Genomic DNA, 26,191 nt, shown 5'->3' on the forward strand with positions numbered 1-26,191 from the left:
GAGTAGGAGGTAGTCGAAACCGGTAAGCCTATTACCCGATTCACCACGATACTTTGAATCGCGACTTGCTACTCTGGGAGTGGGATGATGGCGGGTGTTGTAGTCGCCCTCGGGTCCACTGGGTGTTCGCCGTGTGGGGCTCCTCACCCGGGTTTTGGCAGGTGTGATTCAGACGTCGGGGTGATGATGGGAACAGTTGATGTGGGTGGCCCGACGGGGTTGCACATGTCGTGTGAGTTAGGTCCACCTTGCAAGGTTAAATCGGATCGATTCGCCGTGACTCGCGGATATGAGAGCCTTGGTCACTGTGTCACATCGTAGTAACGAAGTGGAATGAGAAAGGAATGGAAAGGTTTGGCTCGTGTGTTACTGAAAGATAATCTAATTCACCATGTGTGCTCTAGATACTTAAGCGAATTTAGTTGATACTCGCTATACTAAATGGAGCTAAAATATTGAAAGTAAGGATTCACTGCTAACAGTCTTTCAGCAAAAGAACTCCAGAGCCAAAAAGCTTTGCATGTCTAGGTAATGGGCTAAGTATACCCAGAGTCGGGTAAGCCTTGCTGAGTATCAGTATACTCAGGATTGTTGATGTAACCCTTCTGAGCAGGTTGTGTTCCCGCTGACTTCGAGGAGGTCTGTGCGTCCTGGATTGGACAACCGCTTCCTCCGGGTTGGACCGTCGAGTGGGCCCCATCTTCTCCGTGAAGATCGGGTAGGTTGGCATCACATCGGTGGGCAGGATGTGGAGCTCACCTTGTATCGTCGTTCGTAGTTACGTATTGTATTTCGAACTCGGTTTTAAACTTCCGTTGTGTATTTGAACTCTGTAGTTTGTATTTAAAGCTTTTATGTAAAACATGTGTTGTAAATAAATTTGAGAATCTCGGTATGCTTGTATCACATGTGCTCGTCTTCGTGCAAGACTTCTAGTGCAATTGTAATCCTGGAGTACAGTAGTTTAATTGAGATTTACCCGACGGACTGCCGGATTACACCGTTTTAAATGCGTGATAACTTGATTATTCATTAAAATAATAATTAGCGCACTTAAACCGGTTTAATTTGGACGGATCTGCTACACTAGTGCACAAATACGGAGTACCAGCCAACAAGAAGAACTCAAAAATATGGAGAAGTCGTAATCTCTCCCTCCGTCGTTCCCAGCATCTGTCGGCGGCGTCTCACCGTTGCCGCCCGCGCCGAACACCTCGTGGACGACCTTCTCCACGTCCAACGACGCCTCGGCCTCGGCCGGGGCCTCCGCGCCCGCGCCGCCTTCGGGAGCCGGGATGAACGGCGGGCGCGCCACGTCGAGGACGCGGTCCCAGTCCACGCCGCGGAAGAAGGCGTGCCGCCTCACGCCGCGCGCGCCCAGACGCCTCCGGGGGTCCTTCTCGAGCAGGCGCGCGATGAGGTCGCGCAGCGGCGTCGGCTCGCCGGGCAGCTCCGGCGGCGCGGCGAGGACGCGGCGGAATGTCTCCCGCCGGCTCCGGCCCCGGAACGGCGTGCGCCCGTACAGCATCTCGTAGAGCACCACGCCGAGGCCCCACCAGTCCACCGCATGGTCGTGCCCGCTGCCCGCCACGTAGTCCTCCGTGCCCACGAACGAGTTCGACTTGGCCAGCGAGAAGCAGGACGCGGAGGACGCGTCCATGGAAACGGACTGCGGGGACTGGGAAGACGACGTCTCCGGCGAGGCTGCGTGGCGGGAGGAGAAGCACGCGAACACCATCGCCGCCGCCTTCTTGATCTTGCGCCGCCACCTGCGGTGGCGTGAGGAAGGCCGCGATGGCGAGCTGACGCGTTGTGCAGTCGCGTCCGGCGGCGCAGGGGGTGGAAGCGTGGTGGAGAGGTCGAAGTCGACAAGCATGATGTGGCCCGAGTCCTGGATGAGGACGTTCTCCGGCTTGAGGTCGCGGTACGCGACGCCGAGGCTGTGGAGGTGCTCCAGGACGAGCACCAGCTCCGCGGCGTAGAACCGGATGACGGACTCCGGGAACGTCGTCTCGGCGCGCCAGCGGCGCCGGAGCGACCTGAGCAAGGTTTTAAATCTCCGGCTATAGCTTCCGCTATCTCTGGCTATAGCTGTTTTTAGAGAGATTTAGCTAAGTTTTTTTAATGTATAATTTAGCTCTTAGCTGCCGCTATAGCCCGCTATAGCCTGTTTTTGGACATAGATAGCTAAATGGCTTAGTCCGCTATTTAAAACATTGGACCTGAGGTCGCCGCCGGGGCAGCGGTCGATGGCGAAGCCGACGACGTTGTCGGTGGCCACGACGCCGCGGAGGGAGGGAAGCAGCGGGTGCCGGAGCGTGAGCAGCACGTCGCGCTCGAACCAGATCCTCCGGTGCCGTCACTGCTGCGCGTGCCTCCTGGCCCCGCACCCTTGTGCCGCGCCGCCGCGCGGGACATGGCCTTGAGCGCCATGGCCATGGGGTCGGCGCCCGCACTAGCGGAGCTGTCCCCGGCTGCCGCCGCCGCGGCGACAGGCACGACGTGGAAGACCACGCCCCTGGCGCCCTGGCCGAGCACGGACAGCGCCCTGAGGTTCGCCAGGCTCAGCTGCTGCGGCGGCGAGGGCGCCATGCTCACCATAGGGTCGACGTGGCAAGAAAGCAGAGCTGACAACAAAGCTCCTTCTGGTGTTGTTGAGCTGAAGGGTTTGTTTAACAGGGTGATAAATCCTCTCGGTTTGGTCTGTTTATAGAGTGAACTCCTTTGTTCCAAAATCTTCTGCCAAAAATACCATTTCTCCAAAAAAATCGTGAACTTAATCACGTGTTACGTGACATCAAAGCCGCTGTCGTACGCATATCCGCACCATCCAGCTACACTTTCACGGACAGGAGAACCACGGCAAGTCACAAGGGCGGAAAATCTGGAGCACATCCGGAGAGAACTCACGTGGAACCCGAGCTTGACGATGGAGATAGAGGATCTGGAAGCAAATTCGTGAGCAGATGACTAGATGAGCATGAGCATGCATATAACCCGGCGGTCCCATCTGCAGCTGCCACCAGTTGGTAAGGGAATAAGCCTTAAGCTCCACGTCTCGTTGAAGAGTTAATCCAGCCACGTCAGTAATGAGCTGACAGCTGAGCTCACGTCCTTCATGTGATGGACTGATGGTAGCTACTGGTGCCAACTCAGGAGTCAGCTTCAACCGCCAGTCTTCCACAAAGATCACTGCTGGCACTTTACACGGAGAGAATTGAAAATTTGATCCTCGTTTAGACAAGGAGGTCCTGGTGAACTCAACCATCCATCAACAAGTCGTTTTCAGCTGGATCACCTGATCGGTCAATCAGGGAGGCATATAGCTTCATGACCTGCTTGCAAGAATCAGATTGAAGCTAGTTTAGATGTGATGTTTTACTCATAGCTGGTGCACAACATGGTAGCTGAATTCAGCTTGGACATGGACACATGGTCCAGTTGGACATGTGTTCAACAGTTCAAGCATAACAAGCATTCCACTTCCAAGGGCTTTGCACGTTCCATTCAGATAGCTTTAATATGTTAAGAGACCCACGGGTCACTGACTGTCAGCCAGAAGCCCAGAACAAAATCAGTGAATACAGACACTGTGCATGATACATGGTGACAAACTGAATAAGTTACAAATAAAAACACTAATTCAGCACAGCTTCACCCATTCATATTGCAGAGAAATGGTAGTTTTCGAGACATAACTAGCAAAATAATGACTCATAACAAATAGGTTTCATGAGATTAACAAGGTTCATAATGGATAATACCGAGAAATATTTTCCAGAAATCCAGTAAGAAAGCATCTTCAATTCAGTAATCATATTGTGTGACCATGATATTCTAAGTTATCCACTGAACAAAACAAAACTGAGGTCATGAAGCATGATATTCACTTTTGCAGTAGAACTGTAAAAGTGTGTGTGGCCATTCCAGGATTGATTAAAATAATAAAGTTGTGCAGTTCTGGTTCAAAACTGGGGTGGTATTCCTGGTAAAATGTATCTACACTAGTGGTATTGTAGGAAGTTCAGGAAAAAGAGCTTATGTTGATAAAAGAAGAACCTGGTTCCAGCACTGACTATGATTGATGCTGTACAGTTGCACAATCCTTTGAAAAGCTACTGATGCTTATTCTCCACCTTTTCCAGTTGAGGAGTCCACCATCTGATGGGTATTAGGAGAATTCACTTTGTCTGAAAATACATGCTGAGGTTAGTTTGGAAATGCACTAACAGGTATAGGTTGCCTCATCTCTATTTCAGAAGTGTATTATTACGATAAGAGAAAAAGGTTGCTGCCTTGCTCAATGCTATTGCAGTTGCGGATAGAGAACTCACCATTTACCAGTAAAAGTAATTTGGATGGCCACCAACAAATAATATCTAGCACAATCATGGTCGCAGTGATGGGCATTATACTTAAATGAATAACACACTCCCAGTTTACCAGATGATACAGACAGCACTAAGCAGAAATCATAAGCCAACTCTACAAAATTACATTAGAAGTAGACAGAACTCACATATTCAACAAATGATCTGCAGTTAAAATTGATATGACATCAAACAGTAGCTCAAGAACACTACAAGCACGACCAGTTTTGAACTGGACTGGAACTGAAAATCCACAAAGCGTATTTACATCTGGACTTGCTCACAGTACAACTCCTCTGATTGTGGCTAACTGGCTAATGCAACACCTAGTTATGTGCATCCTTGGTACAAAGACTCGATGATTTGATTAAGCAGAAACTGGTGCCCAATCTTCTCAAACATGGCAGGTATACCACCAGCACATGATAGCATTCTACAACAGATGCGAATACATTGGAACCTGATCTACAAATCTCTGGAGCAACAATATTAGAAAGCAATCAGACATCACCCCTTAGCCGAAGATATCCGTATCATCTTTCTTGGTGATCAACTGCACACTACAGTCACTCGAACTCCACAGAGATCTTATTTACAGTACATCCTAATTTTGGAATTTTCCCTCTATTGTTAATACTCAACCCGGACAGGCTGAAACACCAAGTTCCTTGCCTTAGGGGAACATAGCAAGGTTGCCACAGATACATAGAAGCTAGTCATCGTGCTGATACAGAATGCACCAAGAGAAACCCATCCATTCTCTCCATGCCAGCCACCAAGCCAACCACGATGATTGTTTCCTTCCATTTTCCCTTCCGGCATCCTTGCATCCTCAGGGCACCCTTCACCGGTGCATATTCCTGGGTTTCCAGCCAATGCTCCTGGAAACTTCGATGTTGGCAAAGGCCCAGACAGGCTATTGTAGGAGAGGTTAAGCACCTCAAGCTCCGCCATGGCTGCAATGCCAGGAGGCACCTCACCTGACAGCCCATTATGTGAGAAGTCAAGCGTACGCAACCTCCCCATTTCCCCAAGCCCTGCAGGGATCTGCCCAGCCAAGTAATTACAAGAGAGGTTCAAATACTCCAGTCCCTTCATGGCAACCAACCCTTCTGGTATCTCCCCACGGAGCTCATTCCTTGACAGATCTATCCCAGTAGTTGCCTGAAGATCATACTCCAGACCCAACTGCCACGACATTGTGTCCACTGATGCTGACACAAACAATTGAGGTGGAAGAACGCCATTCGATGGAATCCCCTGACCACCTCCACCGTTAAGCACAGCACTAACATTGAACCCACCATCTGGGATGAAACCCACAAACTTATTGCCAGACAGATCAAGCCACTGGAGCAGGGGAAACGAGAACATCCAATCAGGTAGCTGGCCAGAAAGCTGGTTACGAGCCAGCGACAAGAACCTCAAGCTCAACCATTTCTCCACAGCACTGCTGAGCTCCCCACTGATCTGATTTCCCGACAGGTCCACTACCTCCAAAGATCTGCACCCAGCCAGCGGCAGTGGAATCTCCCCAGATATCTTGTTGTTCGACAAATCCAGAACCTTGAGACTATCAAGCGCGTCGAGCTCCGGCCGCAGCGCTCCAGAGAGCCGGTTCCCCCCAAGCCGCAGGTACAGAAGCTGGAAGCAGCCTGCAAGCCCGGCAGGCACCGCACCTGACAACCGGTTATTCGACAAATCCAGCACCTGCAAGTAGGTCAGATTCCCAATTCCGGGAGGAATCTCCCCGGACAGCTGGTTGTCCGAGAGAAACAGCCCCTGCAAGCTCCGTATGGTAGTGATCCCGGCGGGAATCTTGCCGGAGAAGCGGTTGTGGGAGAGGTCGAGGAGGAGGAGGGCGGATGCGTCGGGGTCGGCGACGATCCGCGGCGGGACGGCGCCGGAGATGGCGTTGCGGGAGAGGTCGAGGGCGGCGAGGCGCGCGGGGAAGGAGAGCCGCGGGGAGAGCGGGAGGCGGAGGAAGTTGGCGGAGAGGTTGAGGGCGCGCAGCGCGGGGAGCGAGGACGGCAGGCAGGTCGGGACGGCCCCCGTGAGCGCGTTGCGAGAGAGGTCGAGCGAGACGAGCGAGCGCGGGAGGGAGCAGGGGAGCTCCCCCGAGAGCGCGTTGGCGGAGAGGTCGAGCGCGCGGAGGCGGCGGAGGAGCGCGAGCGGCGCCGCCGGGAGCGCGCCGGTGAGGTTGAGCCCCCGGAGCACGAGCTCGGCGACGGAGGGGGCGGCGGCGGGCCCGGGCGCGGGCGCGGCGTCCGGGTGGAGCGAGACGCCGCGCCAGGACGGCGAGAGCGGGCCGCGCCAGGAGGTGAGCACGGCGCGGGAGGGCGGCGCGAGGGCGGCGCGGAAGGCGAGGAGCGCCGCGCGGTCGGTGGAGGCGGGGGCCGCGGGGCGGGGCGCGGAGGCCAGGAGGAGCAGGAGCGGGAGGAAGGCGGCGAGGCGGTGGGGAGCGGTCGGCATGGCGGTGGCGGTGGCCGGCGTGGGGCTGGCCGGTTAGGGTTTTGCGGGGTTTGGGGCGCGGCCGCGGCCGCGGAGCGAGGTGGTCGGAACTCGGGGCGTGTGAGAGTGGAGAGCGCTCGAGTGAGTCGAGGGCCGAGGCAGAGTGTGTGCGGGCGTGTGGGAAATTCGGGGGGAAAGGTGGCGACGGCGGGCGGAGGAATCTGGGTCGGGCCGGCACGGACGAGTGGCGGGGGTGCGGGCTGGCGAATGTCCGATCTCCGATGGTGAAGCTTCGAAGTGTGGAAGTGTTTCGACACTAGAGATCTGTCAAGACGGGCAGGTAACAACCCGGGGAGGAAAAATTCAAGCACGGCCTGCTTCACTCCTTTACACACGCGTGAAACAGTAGTATGACTATATTCTGAGTAATGAAATATTCTGCGACGGTAACCCCGCACAATATTTATTGACCTCCTCAACTCAACCTTTGTCTTTTTTCGAGTACCCGGTGATTTTGGCGGCATTACTAGACAACGAGCATTTTAGCAACGGGCCATACGTCGCTGCAAAAATGGGCCTGAGGTATCTACGGCCCAGCCCATTATGGAACACGTGGGCCAAAAAGGAGCCCAGAAGCCGAGCACGACTACACAGCAGCGATGACAGAAGCGTTGTAGCCTCGTTGTTACGAGAGCCTTAGTAGCACGTGAGGTTTTTGGTTCGACTCCCCGTGAGAGTGAATTATTTAGTATTTAACGGTGTTTGTGCTTTCAGTAGTAGGCAACATTCCCGTCGACAGCGGAACGCCTGTGGTGACTTTGTCAATCTCGAGGATTTGCCAGCTCAGTCTCTCGGAGGTGCTCATAGGGATAGGGTTGCGTGTGTATATTCATAGGGATGAGTGTGCGTGCGTATTTATGAGCGTCTGCGTCTGTATTGTATTTCCCTCCGTTCATTCCGTTCTGGCAATCAGCAACCAGCTTTTTCCTTTACTAAATCAGCATAAGCCACTACCCATTAGCCACCAGACAGCCAGCAATATTATCTCTCATAATAAATCAACACTAGTCGTCAGCCACAGCCAGCCGAACAGATGATTTTTATTACCGTCTTGTTTACCGGAAGGTCGAAGCAGACAGCTTGTACTACCTTGGCAGCTAGCGTAGTACGATGTACTCCTTTTCTGAAGACAATTGAAAATAAGCTCCTGCTGCTAGCATAGTAGGGGTACGATGAACCGGCGGCCGTCGACAATTGAAAAAAAAATAGGTTGGAGCACTGTCACGCTTGTGACTAACGCGTTGCCGGCCCCTTTGGCCCCTTCTTGGATCATCGTCATTTCGCGATTATTATTTCTCTTCTTCCTCCCTCGCGCACGCGGCGTTCGCTCGTCTCGGCTTTTCGATCCATCTAAGGTCGGGTCGGGTGGTTCGCTGGTCATCGTAATATCGTCGTATGGTGGTGCGCAAGTCGCCGTTGACCCGGCCGAGTGCGGTGGCGGCGGCTCGGGCGAAGCGAAACCGTACGTGCCGCCGCCTAGCGGGTTTCCCCCCGGACGGCGACGTCGTGCAGTGGGAGGGAGGGATAAAAGTATCGCGCAACTTGGCGATAAAACAACGGCGGGTGGCAGGTGCCGCGCGGGCTCCGATCCTCGCCAGGTTCATGCACCCGCCCGGAGCATCTTAGCTCTCGTTAGTTGTAAAATTTAAAATTTTAAAACTATCACATCGAATAAAATTTTTACATACATAGAGTATTAAATTTAAATAAAATAAAATTCTAATTACATAGTTTGCTTGTAAATTATGAGACAAATCTAATGAGTCTAATTAGACTATAATTAGATACTAAATTGCTACAGTAAATATGTGCTAATAACATATTAATTAGTTTTAATGGATTCGTCTAGTAGTTTATAGACAAATTCTGTAATTAGTTTTGTAATTAGTCTATATTTAATAATTTAAATGTGAAAGATTCTATTTCAAAAATTTTATACGAGCAACTAAATAGATTCGTCGCCGCGTAGGAGTAATTACCTTTCTGGAATCTGCAGGCCACCACACCCGCACGCGTATATCTAACTCTGCACCTAGCTGCCGCTAGTACATACTCCTACGCGGAGTCACGGATGGATGCCGCGGCGACGCCGACCATGACGGATCCCCCGCGGGGGAAGAAAAAACTGGGTAGGGAGGATACGACAGCCCCGCTGTATTGCATCAGGGAGGAGCAACTTTAGCTTCCTGATCTAAAAAATCTATCGGATGCCCTACTAGAAAAGAAGCCTTCAATACCTAGTAGAAAGGATTATTACCTCGAAACTCTCGGTCCTCTACTCTTCTACACCGGGTAAAAGAATCGGTGCTCAAGGTCCTCTTTAATACCAGGTAAAAATTTCACCCCTGTACTAAAGTATTTTGGTTAAAAAGTTATATTAAACACAAAAAGAGAGTCCGCACACATAAAATATATTCCACGTCGCAAGTCACACAAAATACGCATGCGATGGTTAGGATTCAACCCCGCAACCTCTTGCATCGTGCATAGCTCATCTCTTACCATCTCACCTACATAGCAACCATGATTGAGAGAGGGATATTCTAATTTTGAAATAACTCGTGCAGCACCTTTAGGTATCGGGTGGGACATAGGTACCGGATGATGTTACCATCCAATACAAGTATCGGGTAATAACATCACCTGGTACTAATGTCTAGCCTTAATTTTGTACCGGGTGGCGTTACCACTGGTACTAGAGGGTCCCTGGACCTTTCCATCCATCTCAAAAGTATGGGAATGAAGATGACCCACTACTAATGCTGGAATTAGTACCGGGTCACTTTGGTTCTTGTACTTTTGAGGTGGTTACTGAGGGCCTCTTTTAACCTCAGTCCAAAATTCTGCTCCCCCCGTGAGTCAAATGAGAATCTGACGAGTGCTACTGCAGCTATCTAACCTAGTCAGTTAGAGATCCTTTCGCCCCAGCGAGAACGAAAAAGACTCCACCCACATGCCGCCCAATCTCTTTCGCAGTCGACGGGCTTATGCGTGTGAGGACCGGGTATCTCTATCTATATATATATATAGACACACACACATAGATGCATAATAAAATTTATGCATATACGAAAACGAAAATAACTAATAATTGGGATGAATGGAGTATAATATTTCTATCGTTGAAGCCGATCGATCGATGGTAATTGACTGACTATAAGCTTAGCTTGATCGTTTTGTTAATTCGCACCTTTCACAGAGACGACAGAGTTCCTGATCAAGAGAAGGATCATCAGAACTGTGACACAATTTAGCAAAAACATTCCCAATCTTTTTTTTCTTGTGTTGGACCCTAGCATCAAAATAGGACCATAAGGATTCATCGGCCGCTGCAACAACCTTCTTCGGCGCAACCTCAGGTGGTACTGGGGTTGGGAAGGGTTTCTTTACAGTTGGTCCCACTTCAATTAGGTCACTGATGTGTGGGTTTGGATCCACACGTCAGTGACCAGGGCCAATTGCAGAGAAGACCTGCCTGCCCCTGGGGGCCAGCCTAGCATAGCGTATCCACGAGGATCCGTCGTTGCTTGGTTCGGAATTCATATGCCACGGAGGATAGGATAGTTCGAAGTGTTAGAATAATGGACTTTTAATTTGTATTTGTAGGAGAGTTAAATGGACGTGATTATATTTGTATACAAATTAAATTTAAAGCCTGTTTTTGATGGAATAAAATTAGTGTTTAGATAGAAATAAAGGTTAGCAGACTATATTAGGCATGGCATGTTTAAATCAGTGGACTAAAAGCAATATGGGATACAAGAAAAGACAATTATGCCTTTTTTTAGCATGTTGGTATGGAAAAAATGGATAATGGATACAAGAAAGTACTCCCTCTGTCCCCAAATATAAAACATTTTAAAGTGTTTAGGATAAATTATGGGTGTATAGAAAAAACTCTTCTATCCCTAATTATTAAGCATTGAGACTATATTTGGGTAACTAGCTAGATATGTGCTCATAATTAAAGTAGCATACCTTTTTCCATCTACCTCCCCTACATGCACCTCAAACTTTGTCTACAGCACTTGTGTTTGCATTTGGTTCACCCGCTGCACCAGTGTTCATCTAGGAGAACGACGAAGCGCCGTGCCATCCGCTGTGGCGCAGGTGGGACGAGAATGGATTGCATATATTTGCAATATTGGTACGCGGAAGATCGCCCAACGTGCGGTTTGTTAATTATCGCCGCCGCTGACTTTTCTACCCTTGTCAAACCCCTCTCATCTTCATCAAAAAGTAGGCATATGGCCCAATGATAAGCTTTGTTAGATGATGCATGTGTGCCTCTGGCCGGCAGGTGCGGATGCAGCGTGCGTAGGAGCGCACGCAGGGTAGACACCGCGAAGCTGATTCTACAGTCAACCGTGAGTTTCTAAACTCACGGTCGACTCCAAGTGATCCGACTTCTCCTTCCCTGTCTCTTATTTTTTTTTCCCCACCACTCGCTGCTCCTTCTCCTCTTTCTTTTTTCTTCTCTTCGCTTCTCCTCCCCGCGCGCCCGCCGCCTGGGCTCGGCCGTCCCCGCCGCACGCCGCTTGGGCCTGGCCACCCCCGCCGCGCCCTCCCCAACCTCTGCGCGCCGCCCCTCCTGCCTCCCTCCGGCGGCACGGCAGCCGGCTCTGCAGCGGCGCCGGATCCGCGGTGGAGCGGTGCTCCCGGGCGGGGGCCACGGTGGTGGAGCGTGCGGAGCGGCGCGCGGCGATTGAAGCGACGGCAGATCCGCGGCGGCGGCAGCTGGGGAGCGGCCGGCGACGCTGGATCTGTGGCGGCGGTAGCGGGGGAGCGGCGTGCGGCGACCGGCGACGGCGGATCCGCGCCGCTCCGGCGGCGCGCGACGAATCCACGGTCGCCATCACTAGTTTTTTTTCCTTTTTTTTTTATTTTTTCTGATACAAGTTTTTTACATGAGTTTTTTAATTTTTTTATGTAAAATTTTTTCTGTTGAAATTTTTTCCATCTTAAATTTTTTCCTCAAAATTTTCTCTCTAAAATTTTTCTTGTCAAAATTTTTTTCTTGAAAACATTTCTTGAAATAAAAAAACAACAAAAAACTTAATAAAATAGGAAAAAAACCAACGGTCGGGAAATCGACCGCACGGCGGTTGACGTAAACTAGCGACACCCGGTAGACACGCCCTAGCTTGCTGCGACCGGACCTATCCTCACCCGGCCGGCAATGCAATGCCCAACGCGAGCTGACCAGCAGCTGAGACTGAGACCCGAAGAGAAGATGAGATGCCCCGGTGGCCGGTGTTTCCACTTGCAGAGCACCTACCCTAGGCCTAGCTAAGCTAGCCACACCCTCGCCCGGCTGGGGCGCGCGGGCTGGCGGTCCCCGCGCGCTGCCCTCGCCGCAAGCCCCGAGAACCAATCGCGGCCTCCGCCCTGCCGCCTCCTCCCCCGCCCGCTCTCCTCTTTTAAGCCCACCACTCCCTCCCCACTTGCACGCCCACCCCACCCCACCTCCAAGTTGCCGTAGTTTTACGCGTGAACGCACGCGCGCCACCAGCCAAAACCCACGTCCCGCTCCCGCTCTCCCCACGCTCGCTCTGCCGACCTCCCCCCTCCGCCCCTCCCCCTCCGGCCGATCGATCCGAGTCGAATTAAGCAGCAGCAGCTTCGCTCGTGCGCGCGAGCGCGGCCGGGGCGCTCCGGAGAGAGAGAGGGCGGTCGTCATCGTCGTCTCGGCACACTAGCTCGCGGCGCGTCATGAGGCGCTTCCTGCCCGTCGGAGGCGGCGGCGGGGAGCCGTCGTCCTCGTCGTCGTCGGGCGGGCGCGCGGGCGAGAGGGCCGCGGAGCCGGCGGGGCTGCGGTACGGCGGAGGCGACATCTCGCTGGGGCACGGGCACGGGCACGGCGGCGACGCGGCGGAGAGGCAGCAGGACGGCTCCATGGACATGCTGGCGCGCCACAGCAGCTCGCCGGCCGGCTTCTTCTCCAACCTCGTGGTGGACAACGGTGAGCCAACAAGCAGGCACCTGCTGATTATTATTGCCAGCGCATATCATTATCACCTGCTTTCAATCGACTTAATTTCCATACGCCTTCCTCTCTAATTTCACCATGTCAATTCGGAGCACGCGCAGTTTCAATTTCCGCCATGAATCCTGCTTGATTTCTGTCACACTCGCGCGTTAATCAGAGAAACCAACAACAATGGCTAATGCCGGCCTGTAGCTAATTAACGGCGGCATTCATCCATCGTCCATCGAAATCTCTTTCGAGAGCGATGTGGTTTTTGCTCATATGCTTCCCTGCGGAAGATATATACGATGAACGAAGCAGCATCGGGCTGGCGCGATCTTGCTTGCTTTGATTCGATCGATAGGCGCCGCAAAGGAAATCCTCTAGTGCACCGGCCACTACTAGCTCATCAGCTGATGCAACTTGTTCCGTGTCGTGCACTGCCCAACTTTACCTGCCGGTTTTGGCCGATTAAAGTAGGACAGCAGGTACAGAAATTTTGCTAGATGAGGCCAAGCCGCGGTATGCATAAAACACATACGCGCGGCTTTTTTGCTAGCCATGGCCCCATGGATAGAGCAAGGGCATCTTTTACAGTTTCAACTCTGGCATAGTTAAGTCTTAGATCAGTCACATATGACGGTTAATATGGTGAGTTAACTATTGTTCAGCATAAAATTACGGACCCTTGCCCACTGAAGAATAGAACACATTACGCCAAATCTCAATCCGAAAATGTACAAATAATTTGATGTTTTAGCTCTTTATATTATATACATATGGCTGGCTGTTTCGATGTAGACCTCTTCTGCAAACTTGCTAGGGGATGAAAAACTAAGGACTGTACGTATCTGACTTTTTCCCCTACTAAGGTCTGCTCAATAGTGAAATGTGGGGGCCAAGTTTTTCGAAAACCACACTTTTATTCTTTTTACATGTACTTTTGTACATATCTATAGTATGTCTCATTCTATAATCCTACTTGCTAATATTAGTTATTTTTTTGTTAACCACTTGCACATTGCGCTGATGTGTTTCGCATCGTTACCTCTCATTTACACATTCATTAATTTGGACCAGTTGCAAAGTCATTATGCATGTATTATGTATTGTCTATCCTTTAATTTGCTAGAGAATGCTACGCATATATAATCTTGGATACACAGTACTACCCAATTGATAGGAGCATGAGTTGGTCGAGGTTAAGCCGTGCCTTCTTTTGCTCATTGGCTTCTTTCTTCATCGCATTACAAGAAAATAGTCTGTTTGTTGAATTTATCTAGAGTCAAACATATATAAAGTTGGTGGGTTTCTTCCAACCTAACACAACTTTCCCTTAATTAAATTAATGCCTGGTTGGTGAGTATAAAGCATGATGGGGGAACTATTGGTACATCCTTAATTAACTAGAGTACTATATATGGAAACCATAAATTTTAATATATGCTAGTGGAGGAGCATGATGAGTTGATGTTGACGTGATGTCCTTTAATTAGTTTAGGAGGATAAGAAAACCATCCATTTTGCCATAATTTCTTTCCTCAACATAATGTATGTACTTATCTATGGTTAACTGGACATTTTGCTAAAGTTCGCTTGTTAAATAATGGTCAAAGATCATTGTTTCTCCTCTTATGATTATTCAAGATCATCCCACTTTCAGAAAAGGAGAACATGTACTTACTTGAAGAAAACCTACGTATGCAAATCCTAAAGAAAGTTTGGTGCAAAATCTTAAGAACATATATATATATATATATATATATATATATATATATATATATATATATATATATATATATATATATATATATATATATATGTGTGTGTGTGTGTGTGTGTGCATATATAATTTATTCTCCAAAGTTGACAAAAGGAATTTGCTCTCTCTCTCTCAAGAAAAATGTTGTTTCATTTTCTAAAGTTAATTGTCTTCTAGCTAAAGTAAGAGACGACCCATACAACACAGTGTTTGTATGTTAGATGTCTCTTTATATATACAATAATACCCACCCAGCCACCCTTGGGGACACACAATGCAAATAAAAACCATTACTTTCTCTTTAACAAAGAGACAACTTTTAATTTACTTTCTCTTTAATTAATTATTAGTAGTACGATTTTACTGATGCTACTACCATTGCTACCCATGAGATGGCCAAAATAGCATCGTTTGACATGCCCTGAAAAAGTTGCCTAAAAGAGAAGCAAACCGTATCCATGGCTAACGATACTTCATTCAACCCGGCGGTCATTGCTACCCAAGTGGGCCCCACGTGGCAAGTTGGTACTGGTATTTCTCGAGAAGCGGATTGAACGGGGAGTCTAGATTCTGGTCTAGATTGGCCATTTGTGAGATTGTGAGGCGTACTAGCTAATTAATGGACCTTAATTAGCGCCCCAAACCCTAACCAAGAAGGTCACTTGCCTTAATCAAAGGCAGGAGGACCACATGGCGCGTCCACTTGGCTGCGGTGGGCCCGGCGCTGTCTCCCGTCCAGGTTCAGCTGACGGCTCCACCATGACGTCACGGCCGTTCTGCTAAAAATAGTAACCTACTAGATGCCACTTGCACAGTGCCTTTGGCACTTTGTGCGCTCTCCTAACGTCCACGCTGGACCCACGTGACCTCGCGAGCTTCTTATTGGCCGACGACTTCCATTGTTCATTTGTTCTGATCTTCCCTGTCTAATTTGAAGAGAATTGGCGTAAAAAAAATAACTTTTGAGAGAATAAGATTCTCCATCAGCAGCAGCAGAAAAAAAAATGAAGTTATATGGAGCTTTTATGAGAGAGAATCCATTTCCCTGCTTGAAAAGGTACAGAATTGCAAAATTCACATCACTTCTCTTGACGAATATGAGGTATAGGCAGAATTTATGTCAAAACCAAAGAAGCTCTTGGCAAAGGCTCTGTTTAGATCTTTACATGTAAACGCAAAAAAGCCGTAAACGCATTAAAGTGAAATGGAATTTTGCTAATTTGAAACACTAAATGAAGTCTATTTACAAAACTTTTTGCATGGATGGACTGTAAATCGCGAGACGAATCTAATGAGCCTACTTAATCCATAATTTGCAATAGTGATGCTACAGTAACCATCCGCTAATTATTGATTAAACATGAATTAATTAGCATCATTAGATTCGTCTCGCGATTTACAACCCATCTATGCAAAAAGTTTTGCAAATAGACTTCATTTAATACTTCAAATGCCTTGTTTACATCTTTACAAGTTTTTGCAAAATGAACTAAACACACCCAAAGTACGGAAATATAAATCCAGATCACTTGTTGCAATACTATATTATCATCATCTAGTAAAGATCCTTGACGGCATTTTATTAATTTGTTGCAATACTATATTATCATCATCTAGTAAGATCCTTTCTCCCGGTTTTGTTAATCGCTGGCTCAGCTCACGCATCAACCAGTTCGGCAATTTGACGAATTTTATACGGTTCCGGTTGGGATAAACGAACTACGCAGGGTACCCGAGCGGAGGCAGCGGTGGCGCCGCCGAGGCACATCACCCGTCCACGGCCAGCGGCAGCGGAGGTGGCGGCAGGAGGATGAAGCCGTCCCAGCTCAACTTCACCCGGCCGCCGCAGCAGGGCGGCGGCCACCTCTCGCAGATCTCCGAGGACGGCGCCTTCCCGGCTGGCCTAGTCGGCGGCGGCGACCGCGCCGGCGAGAGCAGCGGCGGCGGCGGCGCGGCGCGCTCTTTCTCCGGCGGGTTCTCCATCGTCGGGCCGTGGGAGGAGTCCAGGGACATCATCGCCACGCTCGGCGCGTACGACTCCCAGGTACGGCGGCACCAAGTGATTCTCATCCTGTGTTCTTGTGTGATGGATCTGTGTGGTTGTGTGCGTGCAGTACAGCGGCGCCATGGCGGGCACGGCGCTGGAGATGGCGGCGGGCATGGACAGGTACATGCAGCTGCAGCAGGAGCAGGTGCCGTTCAAAGTGCGCGCCAAGCGCGGGTGCGCCACGCACCCCAGGAGCATCGCCGAGCGGGTGCGTCGTCTATCCGTACACGCACGCCCTGATGCACCAACACGAATCGAATCGAGATGGATTCGTTACTGACATGTTTGCCTTGCCCACACGTGCGATCCATTGTGGTTTCTACGGTGCAGGAGCGGAGGACGAGGATCAGCGAGAAGCTGAGGAATCTGCAGGAGCTCGTGCCCAACATGGACAAGGTAATGATCGTTGAACAAAGTTCTCCCATAGGTGTATCATTTTTCTATATCTTCATGAGGCAATGTAGCTGGGAACATACAATTAGAGTAGAAAATCTAACTGATGAAGTGATTGATGTTCTTGTCCATGTGCTGCGACAGCAAACGAGCACTGCCGACATGCTGGACCTCGCAGTTGAGCACATCAAGGGCCTGCAGAGCGAACTGCAGGTATGTGTGCGCCTGTCCAACTTCGAATGGTCACACAAAAGGTAACTTGATATTTAATTTTGATCCGTCAGGCTTGCTGAATCTTTGCTCCTGTCGTCGGCATGCAGGCTCTGAAACACGAGCAGGAGAAGTGCACCTGCTGCAGGAAGCGCTGACGGTCGATGCCCGAGAGGAATCGATAGATGTACATGCATGGATGAAGCAGTTAACATCCTCATTAATAGATTCTCTGCAGGGAGTCCTAAATTTTAGTTAGCACATGGGAGTGTCGATCGATGGCGCAATCATATGCTGTCAAATGGGTGCATGTGCAGTTGTGCGTGCATGAATGGAGGCCCGCCGGTCGTTTCCAAGTGACGACCTGCATGCAGCAACAATCAGGCAATTCATAGTGGTCAACTAGGCAGTGCAAGAGGGGCCAGAAGTTCTGTTCTGATAATCTGATTGTTTTTTTTTTGGGTGTGTTTCTGATTGATCCTTTTCTAGTCTGTCATAAAACAGTTTTTGCTATTTATGAGCCACCTGATTTTGTTCTCTCAAGAGCAAATTGCTTTTGCGCGTGGTCATTCATTTTTGTATACGGATCAATTGTGTTGTTTGACTGAATGTTGTCCCATGGATCAAGCGAAAATAAGTCAGCTAAAAGAACAGACGACAGTTCCATCTAGAAAAACGCTCAGTTTTTTTCGGCTAAAGAATGCCTACATTACGGACCTGTTTGCGTTTTCTCAGAATTCAGACACTTTAAAAGTTAAAACTAAACTAGGTGTAGGCGACCTAGGAATAGCCAAAGAACAGACACTTCCATCTTGAAATTGTTCGATGCGATGAACCTGGAAGTCTGTTTGTCTGAAATGGGGAGTCTAGTCTGTCGTCTGCATTGCTCTTGCACTCCAGCGGCGTAGTGATCTCTCCGACAACGGTTGACGGACATTCAGAACTTCAGGTGCACGTCCGAGCCCCGAATCCGTGCGCTTCCTTGGAGCTCTCTGCACTTCCCTGATCCTTTCCGTGCCACTGTTCTTTGCTGCTGCGGCATCCAACAGCAAAGCGTTGCCACTTGCGAGTTGCGATTTTTCTCATGGCATGTTCTACAGATCGAAGCAGATGTACATACACATACACATCCCATGACTTCACCGAAGTGTAACTAGCTACTTTTTTATAAGCAGAAAGAGATAGATATTAGCACAATCTTATTTCCACGTATACGCTGATGACATGACATTATCTGAATTCTGAACTGCATACGCTTCGCCGGGGATGCTGCAAACCTGCGGTCACCCCCTATTTTTAATTTAATTATTTCTCAATAATAGATGTACACGGTACAAAATGTGTGCAGTGCAGGGACGATGTACTCAACATGAATACGTACACTGTATAAATGCTCAGTTACCGCACGCATTGCGTGTTTCACTTTACAGAATAAACTACAGAGGCTAGGCAGTCTCTACAGCCCTTACTCCTCGGCGGGAGGGTCCACCCATCGGCCGTGGTCCTTGATCAGCTGGATCAGGGCGTCGGTGGCGCCTTCCATGGCGATGCCGCGCTGCACAACGGTCTGCGGGAAGAAAGATGCACTGTGTCAGCGGGAAGGAAAAAAACCAGCAGCTTCAAGACTCATGAATGCAGGTGGAGAACAACATTTTTGGCGCTATGGCAGGTTCAGAACCGCATTTACTGGAGGGCGTTTCTGAGACCCACCAACAGCTACTGCTCGACAACATAGTAAAAATTTCCAGGAGCAGGAATGGTTACCTTGCCAACATACAGATCAATCTTTCCAGGAGCGCCTCCCACATATCCAAAATCGGCATCGGCCATCTCTCCTGGCCCGTTGACAATGCAACCCATGATGGCGATCTGCCAGGCAAATATGTACACCGTTGATCAGTATTTTTTTACTTTAAAAAGGAAACACACGTACAATTGATCAGGCACATAATTGTGTCAGGGAGCTTACCGAGACGCCTGGCAGATGAGAGGTCTTTTCTCTAATCTCAGCACTAATTTCCTGAAGGTCGAAGAGTGTTCGCCCACACGAAGGACAAGACACATATTCCTGCAAAATTCATTAACAGTCAGAAACCACTTTGACAAAATCTACAAAACATCAGCCATTGTTTTTTGTATGGCTGACTATGAAGGTTTTTTTCTCTCTCTATGCTATAGGGAGAGTACTGTGGCTTTTTAATTTCACTACAATTCTCCAGAGGTAGCCATGTTATTTAACAAAAATGTACATCACAACGTACAGTTTTTGTGTTGCGCATTCTGCAACCCTGAAGCAAGTTGAAAGATGTGTCCCTCAGGAACTCAAATTCCTGGTCAGCAGCTTCAAGAAGTACACCATCACCAAGACCATCGACTAGGAGAGCACCAACATTCGCCCCAGCACCAATGACAAGATCATCTCTGCAGTTGATTGGATCAGAATAAGCACAAGAAAACCAGGTCTCAACAATTCCGCAGGGAGAAAATAGGAATGATGAGAATCACCTGCCAATGGTTTTAGGGAACTCTATGTGATGGATTACAGGAAAGTTCAAGCCATTGTTCTGTAAGTACTCGAATAACCTGCAAAACATGAAAAGTTATATGGTAATCAGAACAAAGGGAAAAAAAACTTAGGAAACAGTGTGTTAAGCATGGATGCATGATAAATAAATAATCCCCAAATATCAAACTCATTGAATAGATTGACCCACTGTGTTTGCTTACCTCCTAGCAGCATGTACTCTGCCAGTCTTCTCCTCACCATATGGAACACTATGTAGCAGCATTGTTATATCATCAACACCCTTAAGGATATCTAGCTGCTCGTATGATTCATCTCCACGAAGGGTGACAGCAAGTCTAGTACCTACACACACCACAAAAGGACAAAGTCTGATGAAACTAGGCAAACAAGATATTAAATACTCTAAAGTCAAAAAAAGAATCACAGACCACGATATAGTGAAAAATCAAATCACTACCTTGTGGCAAAAGTTTGTGAGCCCCACTTGACAGTTCCTCAAGGTTGACAAGCGCAATTGCATGTGGGAGTGGCTTTGTCAACTGCTCTGACAAGGGGGTCAACACTCCCATGCTGATGTCAACTAATCTTTTGAGTGCAAGTCTCTGTATACATTGACAAAATTGTAGCGGGCAACTAAGAAATGGAACAGAATGTTATGCACTTGCAAGGGTGATAAAGAAATGGTGTAACTCACAGCTTCAGCATCTTCTACAGGGGGGAGCTCCCTCAAAAGAATGGAATCTACAGTAGCAAGGTCCTGATGGTCATAGAAGAAACAAATCAGTTTAAACTCAAAGTCCCATAGAACATAGTTGGTGCTAGCACATAAAACCATAAATCAGACCTTGAAAGGCATGCCAACCACAAGCTTCGCTGCAAGAGACCTATAAAGGAGCTCAGGAGCCTGGCAAATACAAGGAACTTTCATTACTACAAAGCACATTTATCTATTGGACAGACAATAAAGCTTCCAACAACCTATTTTCATAGTTGAATGCCTGGAAAAGAACAAATGCACTACTGCATAGTTACTTCAAACGGATTATAAATCAAATTTATCATTGCTAAAATTTCTTTTGGCGTAGCAATACATATTGCAGAAAATTCCAACAAGAAGAGTAGGACAGGTGCAGTTTACCTTCAACTGGTCCAATGAAACTGACATCAGTACAGAGCCATCACGATGCAGTACATTTCTGTAGTCAACTTCCTCGCCCTTTCATAAGAGCAATTGATGAGAAATCAAACACTATTAGATTTTATGATCAAACTATGGAATTATTGTTTTAACCAACCTCCTTCTGCAAAGGTAATTGACCACTCCTACGCTGGAAGTCAAAATAGTGCCTGTGATTCTCTTCAAATGGTGCCTGAGAAAACAAGATAAATAGCAAAAAAATTAAGGAATGTTTAAAGGAAAGCACAAGTATTAAGGACTGAGATTTACAGTATTGTGACAGAATAAATGGAAAATACAAAACGTGAAAGTGCATTACCACCCCGATTTGAAGATTTGTAGCCTGTGTCCCAAGATTTGCCAATCTCCGGCAAGGATCGATCTCTTCTTCTGGTGGTTCTGTGAGGGAGACGCGGATTGTGTCACCCAGGCCATCCTGTAACACAGCAAGCAGAAGATATAGTCCACTTCTTTTTTGTACAACTTGTTGGTTTCCACATAATTCAATCTTTTCATAGTTAGTCTTGTACATCTATTATGTTTCAGTGAATAGCACAGCGACACACCCTATACAACTTATACAATCATGGTACCGGAATGTGAAGAAACAAATCAACAGAATCACATAGCCCAACCAGTTCCGTGCACATATCAAAGCTCAATAGCCTGAAACTTGTATTTTTCCAGCCAGCTATTTGATTTTAAGCTTTTAGATTATTCGGAATCATAATAAATCAACAAAAATCATGTTGTCAAAATATTCATCCTCAGTTCCCCACAACAAAAATTATTAGCTCCAAAAAAATGAAGATATTCTTCATCCAGAGAAGAGGCTACTATTTACATGATGTCATTTCATTTCCATAATACTCGTAAGAAAGATATTTAAATTCATACAACAGAATTAAGTAGTGAAGTAATTACCATTAAAAGTGTTCCAATGCCAATAGCAGACTTCATCCTTCCGTCTTCACCCTCTCCGGCTTCTGTAACACCCAAGTGCAATGGATAATCCCATCCTAGGTTATACATTTCTGCAACAAGCAGGCGGTATGCTTGGACCATGACAACAGGGTTACTAGCTTTCATTGAAAACACAAAGTTGTGGAAGTCCAACTTCCGACATATCCTAGCAAATTCCAAAGCAGACTCAACCTGCAATAGTATGCAGAAAATGTCAAGCATCTACATACAGATGGTTAAATATATCCTAAAATGGGATAATCACCATTCCCCGTGGAGAATCACCATAGTAACTCATTATGCGGTCAGAGAGGCTTCCATGATTTGTACCTATGCGCATTGCTCTCCCATACTGCTTGCATTTCTCAACTAATGGAGAAAATACCTGAAATGATGTTAAAATGGCTCTGTAAGTATTAAGTAAGATGACGTGTCATATGATCATAAGAATTAAAACAAGACTAAGGGAGTGAAAAAATTTCAACCTTCTCAATATGCTCGAGCTCTTTTTGGTACTCGTTGTCTGTATATTCAAGCTGCTCAAATTGAGCACGTCGATCAGCTGCAAGTACAGTTCTCAGTGTTTCACAGTGAAATAAGAACATAAACATACTAAAATCAGTGATGTCAAGATTTCACTTACCAAAATTTCCGGGGTTCACGCGAATTTTGTCAAAGCATTCTGCCACTCTTAAAGCTACTGCAGGGGCAAAATGAATATCGGCCACTAGTGGAATGTTGTAACTGCAGAAACACAAAGAAAAATGTAAGGACCCATGCATGTGAATACACTGAGTGTGAGGAAAATGGCAGCTTACTTCTTCTGAACCAGGGTGTTCTTGATCTCAAAGCAGGCATCAGCTTCCTTCTTACCCTGTACGGTTATTCTAACAAGATCGGCTCCTTTATCTGCTATCCTCATCACCTGAAATGGCACAGATTAAATCTTTTATTAGTCACCTATACACAAAGCAGAGATCCTCTGAAAAAGGGTGATTAATTCATTTGTAACATCCATGCTCTATAGAGAATACTAAGAACAACCAACATGAATTTCAGATGTGACACACCTCTTCTACAGTTTTGGCAACATCCTTGGTATCTGAGGTCGCCATGGTCTGAATCCTTATGGGATGATCACTACCGAGTGGGACATTCCCCACCATTACAGTATGAGTTTTCCTTCTCCTTGTCTGATGTGTAGATTCACAGTACTTTTGCCTGGGGACTAAAGAGGTAAAGAACAGAAGAAAAAGGTAGGTTAGAAAAGGAGCAAATAGATTAAACCTGGGACAAATCCCTTGTGACGTGAAAAATACACAAATACAAACATGCAACGACAAAGAACACTCAAATCATACCTAAAAGTGGGCTTCCTTCAGATGCTGGCTCGAGCTCCATGGTTTCTGAACCAGTACTGGAGTTCTTCACCACGAACGCCCTGCTCCTCGAGGAGCTGGTCCTCATAGTGCTGACACCAGGAACTGATAAGACCTTAGCAAAGTCGACGCTCCTGGTGAACCCGATGCCGCCATCACGCACCCGGACATGTGGGAGAGGAGCTGGTGCCACGCCGGTTGCCATGACTGTGTGCAAGTAGCAGAACCTCAGCTAGGCAATTCTACAAACACCTGCATGGCAAACCAATAAGTGGTGAGGGCCGAGGGGAGCGCTGTACTAGTGTACTGGACGCCAATCCTGATGACCTTTGACTGGCACAAGTGGAATATACCCCTATCGCTGGGTGAGCAAGAACAGGACAAATATGGTGTGGGCTACTAAACCTGGGCATTTAACAATTCGTGCACTGAAATTGACAACATGTTTTGCATAATAGATCACATAAAAAAATTTAGTAAACTCGAATCGATCGCCTTTCCCGGTGAAGGTAACGAGAAAAAACAATAATTCAAAGACGAAAATGACGTAGATCCTTATTGGCAAACGAACGGGAGAAATGCTCAGCTCAAAGCCTTACTAATCCATTCGACTGATTCGATCGAGCTGCAGCCTGACAAGCCAACTGTGAGCGGGTGCCTCGCATCCTCATAAGTCCTACCCACAGAATCAAAATTCCCCAAACCAAACCAAAGTAAACATCTAGAAGATCAGCTCCGGCAGCACCCAGACCCAGCACTGATTCAACTTCCCCAAGCTCCAAGGCCCAAGCTGCAGAACAGAATTCCGCTAAACCGAGCACGAATCCCGCCCCAGCCACGCAGCACAACTAGCGCGATCGGACATCGGAGGCAGCGAGCTAGGAAATCTCACCAAACCCCGCCGCTTCGTGCCGCGACGAAGCCTCCCCCGGCCACCACCACGAACGCAGCGGAGCAGACAAGCGAGCGCGAGTTTTTTCTTCCCCTCCCAGACAAACAGCTGGGTGGAGAGAGAGACGGAGATGGGCTTGTGGGAGTGGCACGCGAGCTCGTGGTAGCCTGGTGCCTGGTGGTGGGTTTTATTATCTCCAAGCCGGAGGGGCCGCCAAGGCAGCCTCGTGCACCGGGTCTTGGTGCGCCGCTCAGGCCGTGTGCCTCTGGCCCTGCGGGCCCGGTGACGCGTGCTCCGGTCACCAGGCGCGCGGGTGGTCGTGGACCCGGTGCGGGGAGGCGCGGGTTCGGAGGCCCTGCCATGATTTTATCGTGTCCGTCGTTTTCCCATGCGACACGAGTCTCGTTTACTATATTTTTTTTATTTTTTACGAAAGGAATTTGTAGTTTTAGCAGGGATTGTTCACTCGCTGCGGGTGCGTGTAGTTTGGGTCATGAAATTTTGCGATCGCTGTTGCTGCTTGCGAATGTTCTAGGGAGATGCAGATGGAGTCTTTACTCCCAAAAAAATTGAACTGTCCGGTCTTTTTTACGCTCAGGACTCGGGATCTTTTTATTTTGGATTTAGATCACTGTACATTTTACTTGATTGTCTGAAGGTAACTCAATTTTCTTTTTCAGATTTTGAGATTTGAGATCCATTCACGCTTCAAGCCTTCAACATCACATGTTCTGTTGTGTCACGGCGAGCAGGCGTAGTACTCGGGCATGCCCTCTGCTTTTTTTTTTGGAATATATCGGGCATGCTCTCTGACTTCTTACCCTGCCGACGAGAGAAAACGTTGTCGAGTCGAGCGTTGAGCCCAACCCCCAAATCGCTCGCTCTGTCAGTTGTCAAGCCCACATGTTGGACAGCAAGAAGAACGTGCGCCACCGGTCAGGGTCACCAATCGACTCGACGACTCGCCCGTTCCTGCTCTTTTTTCCTTGGAGGATTCAGCCGTTTTTTTTTTGATAAGAGGATTCATCCGTTGGGAGACGGCGAGAGGGAGTTGGAAGAAGGAACGGCAGCCAGTGCAGCCGCCGGACGGAGGAGACCGGTAGCTGGCGAGCCCACACCACATGTGTTGACCTGGAAACGAAGCTCAACGCACGTTCTTGTTCGGTCAAGGGTCGAGCACACATGTTGGAGAAGTTCACAGCACATGTATGGCACGGGGGACTTTGAGGGCAACTGGGCAAAGATGATTGACCGGATCCCAGGAACTCAACTTTGGCCCTGACGCATGGCGCCGGTAGAATAGCAGAGTGATTGTTTCTGTCAAGACCTAGGTTATTCAGGCCTCAAAAGGAACACGAAAGAGGAGTGAGTAATCAGCAGGACGACGGAGCTTTCATGATCGAAGACAGTAATGGAGCTGGTAGCAGGCTCTGTTTAGTTCCTAAAAAGTTTTCTACAGTACTTGCCACATCGAATTTTTGGACACATGCATGGAGTATTAAATGCAATTAAAATAAATAAATAAATAATTGCAAAGTAAGCTAATTAGAACGAGATGAATATTTTAAGTCTAATTAGTCTATGATTGAACATTAGTTGTTAAATAACAATGAAATACGCAACAGTACTAAAATCCAAATTTTTCGCCAACTAAACATGATCAAGCTGCAGAATGATACGGAGAGGATTTGTTTATTTTTTTATTTTTGAGCGGAGGAGGTTTTTGAATTGGGCTGGTATTCATCTGTGATGGGCCCAAGTAGCTTGCAGCCCCAAACCGGCGGCCACACGGCCAGGGCCGGAAACAGCACAAGGATCCGGGCCGTGAGTCGCGAGATGGCCCGCGTGCGAGAAAAATCTGGCAAATCTTATACATGTTTCGGAAGATTTTTTCTTTCACAATTTCTAGTGTTTGAGATTTATGCAAATCATCTCATCCGTTAATCTCATCCGTTAGATCTCATCGACTCTTTCTTCCTCCTCCTGCCACCT

General features: G+C 48.1%; 3 protein-coding genes and 1 pseudogene across 4 annotated transcripts; 1 reads left to right on the top strand and 3 right to left on the bottom strand.

Moving 5' to 3' along the window:
• Window positions 1–998: 998 nt before the first annotated feature.
• On the bottom strand, window positions 999–4,190 carry LOC120707650 (annotated as a pseudogene).
• A 332-nt stretch (window positions 4,191–4,522) lies between these two features.
• Window positions 4,523–6,993, bottom strand: LOC120707643 (leucine-rich repeat receptor-like protein FASCIATED EAR2). Its single transcript, XM_039992590.1, has one exon. The coding sequence runs from the start codon at window positions 6,840–6,842 to the stop codon at window positions 5,001–5,003; it is 1,842 nt and encodes a 613-aa protein (XP_039848524.1). The 5' UTR covers window positions 6,843–6,993; the 3' UTR covers window positions 4,523–5,000.
• Window positions 6,994–12,324: 5,331 nt separating this feature from the next.
• Window positions 12,325–17,865, top strand: LOC120707655 (transcription factor bHLH128-like). Of its 2 annotated transcripts, none has more exons than XM_039992623.1 (6): window positions 12,325–12,843; window positions 16,339–16,655; window positions 16,731–16,866; window positions 16,989–17,054; window positions 17,196–17,264; window positions 17,372–17,865. In XM_039992623.1, the coding sequence occupies exons 1-5, from the start codon at window positions 12,594–12,596 to the stop codon at window positions 17,231–17,233; spliced, it is 807 nt and encodes a 268-aa protein (XP_039848557.1). In that variant the 5' UTR covers window positions 12,325–12,593; the 3' UTR covers window positions 17,234–17,264; window positions 17,372–17,865. The 2 variants fall into 2 exon arrangements, with proteins under 2 accessions (XP_039848557.1, XP_039848549.1); XM_039992615.1 differs by having other exon boundaries at window positions 12,326–12,843; window positions 16,726–16,866.
• Window positions 17,866–18,496: 631 nt separating this feature from the next.
• On the bottom strand, window positions 18,497–24,363 carry LOC120707671 (4-hydroxy-3-methylbut-2-en-1-yl diphosphate synthase (ferredoxin), chloroplastic-like). Its single transcript, XM_039992633.1, has 20 exons — window positions 24,200–24,363; window positions 23,290–23,559; window positions 22,999–23,156; window positions 22,747–22,853; window positions 22,572–22,672; window positions 22,414–22,490; window positions 22,194–22,313; window positions 21,890–22,120; window positions 21,285–21,401; window positions 21,084–21,158; window positions 20,927–21,004; window positions 20,633–20,692; window positions 20,483–20,545; window positions 20,246–20,390; window positions 19,989–20,130; window positions 19,767–19,844; window positions 19,523–19,682; window positions 19,231–19,329; window positions 19,026–19,130; window positions 18,497–18,828 (listed from the first exon to the last, which is right to left on the bottom strand). The coding sequence occupies exons 2-20, from the start codon at window positions 23,510–23,512 to the stop codon at window positions 18,727–18,729; spliced, it is 2,241 nt and encodes a 746-aa protein (XP_039848567.1). The 5' UTR covers window positions 23,513–23,559; window positions 24,200–24,363; the 3' UTR covers window positions 18,497–18,726.
• Between the last annotated feature and the right edge of the window lie 1,828 nt (window positions 24,364–26,191).

This window comes from Panicum virgatum, chromosome 1K, assembly GCF_016808335.1.
Source record: "Panicum virgatum strain AP13 chromosome 1K, P.virgatum_v5, whole genome shotgun sequence".
Classification (NCBI taxonomy): Eukaryota; Viridiplantae; Streptophyta; class Magnoliopsida; order Poales; family Poaceae; genus Panicum; species Panicum virgatum.

Bases quoted from the DNA above. Each gene is read 5' to 3' on its own strand.
- LOC120707643 (XM_039992590.1), bottom strand. From the start codon at position 6,842: ATGCCGACCGCTCCCCACCGCCTCGCCGCCTTCCTCCCGCTCCTGCTC.
- LOC120707655 (XM_039992615.1), top strand. From the start codon at position 12,594: ATGAGGCGCTTCCTGCCCGTCGGAGGCGGCGGCGGGGAGCCGTCGTCC. The intron at 12,844-16,338 runs GTGAGCCAACAA...CGAACTACGCAG, and splicing joins CAACCTCGTGGTGGACAACG to GGTACCCGAGCGGAGGCAGC. The intron at 17,265-17,371 runs GTATGTGTGCGC...GTCGGCATGCAG, and splicing joins GCCTGCAGAGCGAACTGCAG to GCTCTGAAACACGAGCAGGA.
- LOC120707671 (XM_039992633.1), bottom strand. From the start codon at position 23,512: ATGGCAACCGGCGTGGCACCAGCTCCTCTCCCACATGTCCGGGTGCGT. The intron at 21,159-21,284 runs GTAATGCACTTT...TTGTTTTCTCAG, and splicing joins CAAATCTTCAAATCGGGGTG to GCACCATTTGAAGAGAATCA. The intron at 20,391-20,482 runs GTGAGTTACACC...CAATGTATACAG, and splicing joins CTGTAGAAGATGCTGAAGCT to AGACTTGCACTCAAAAGATT.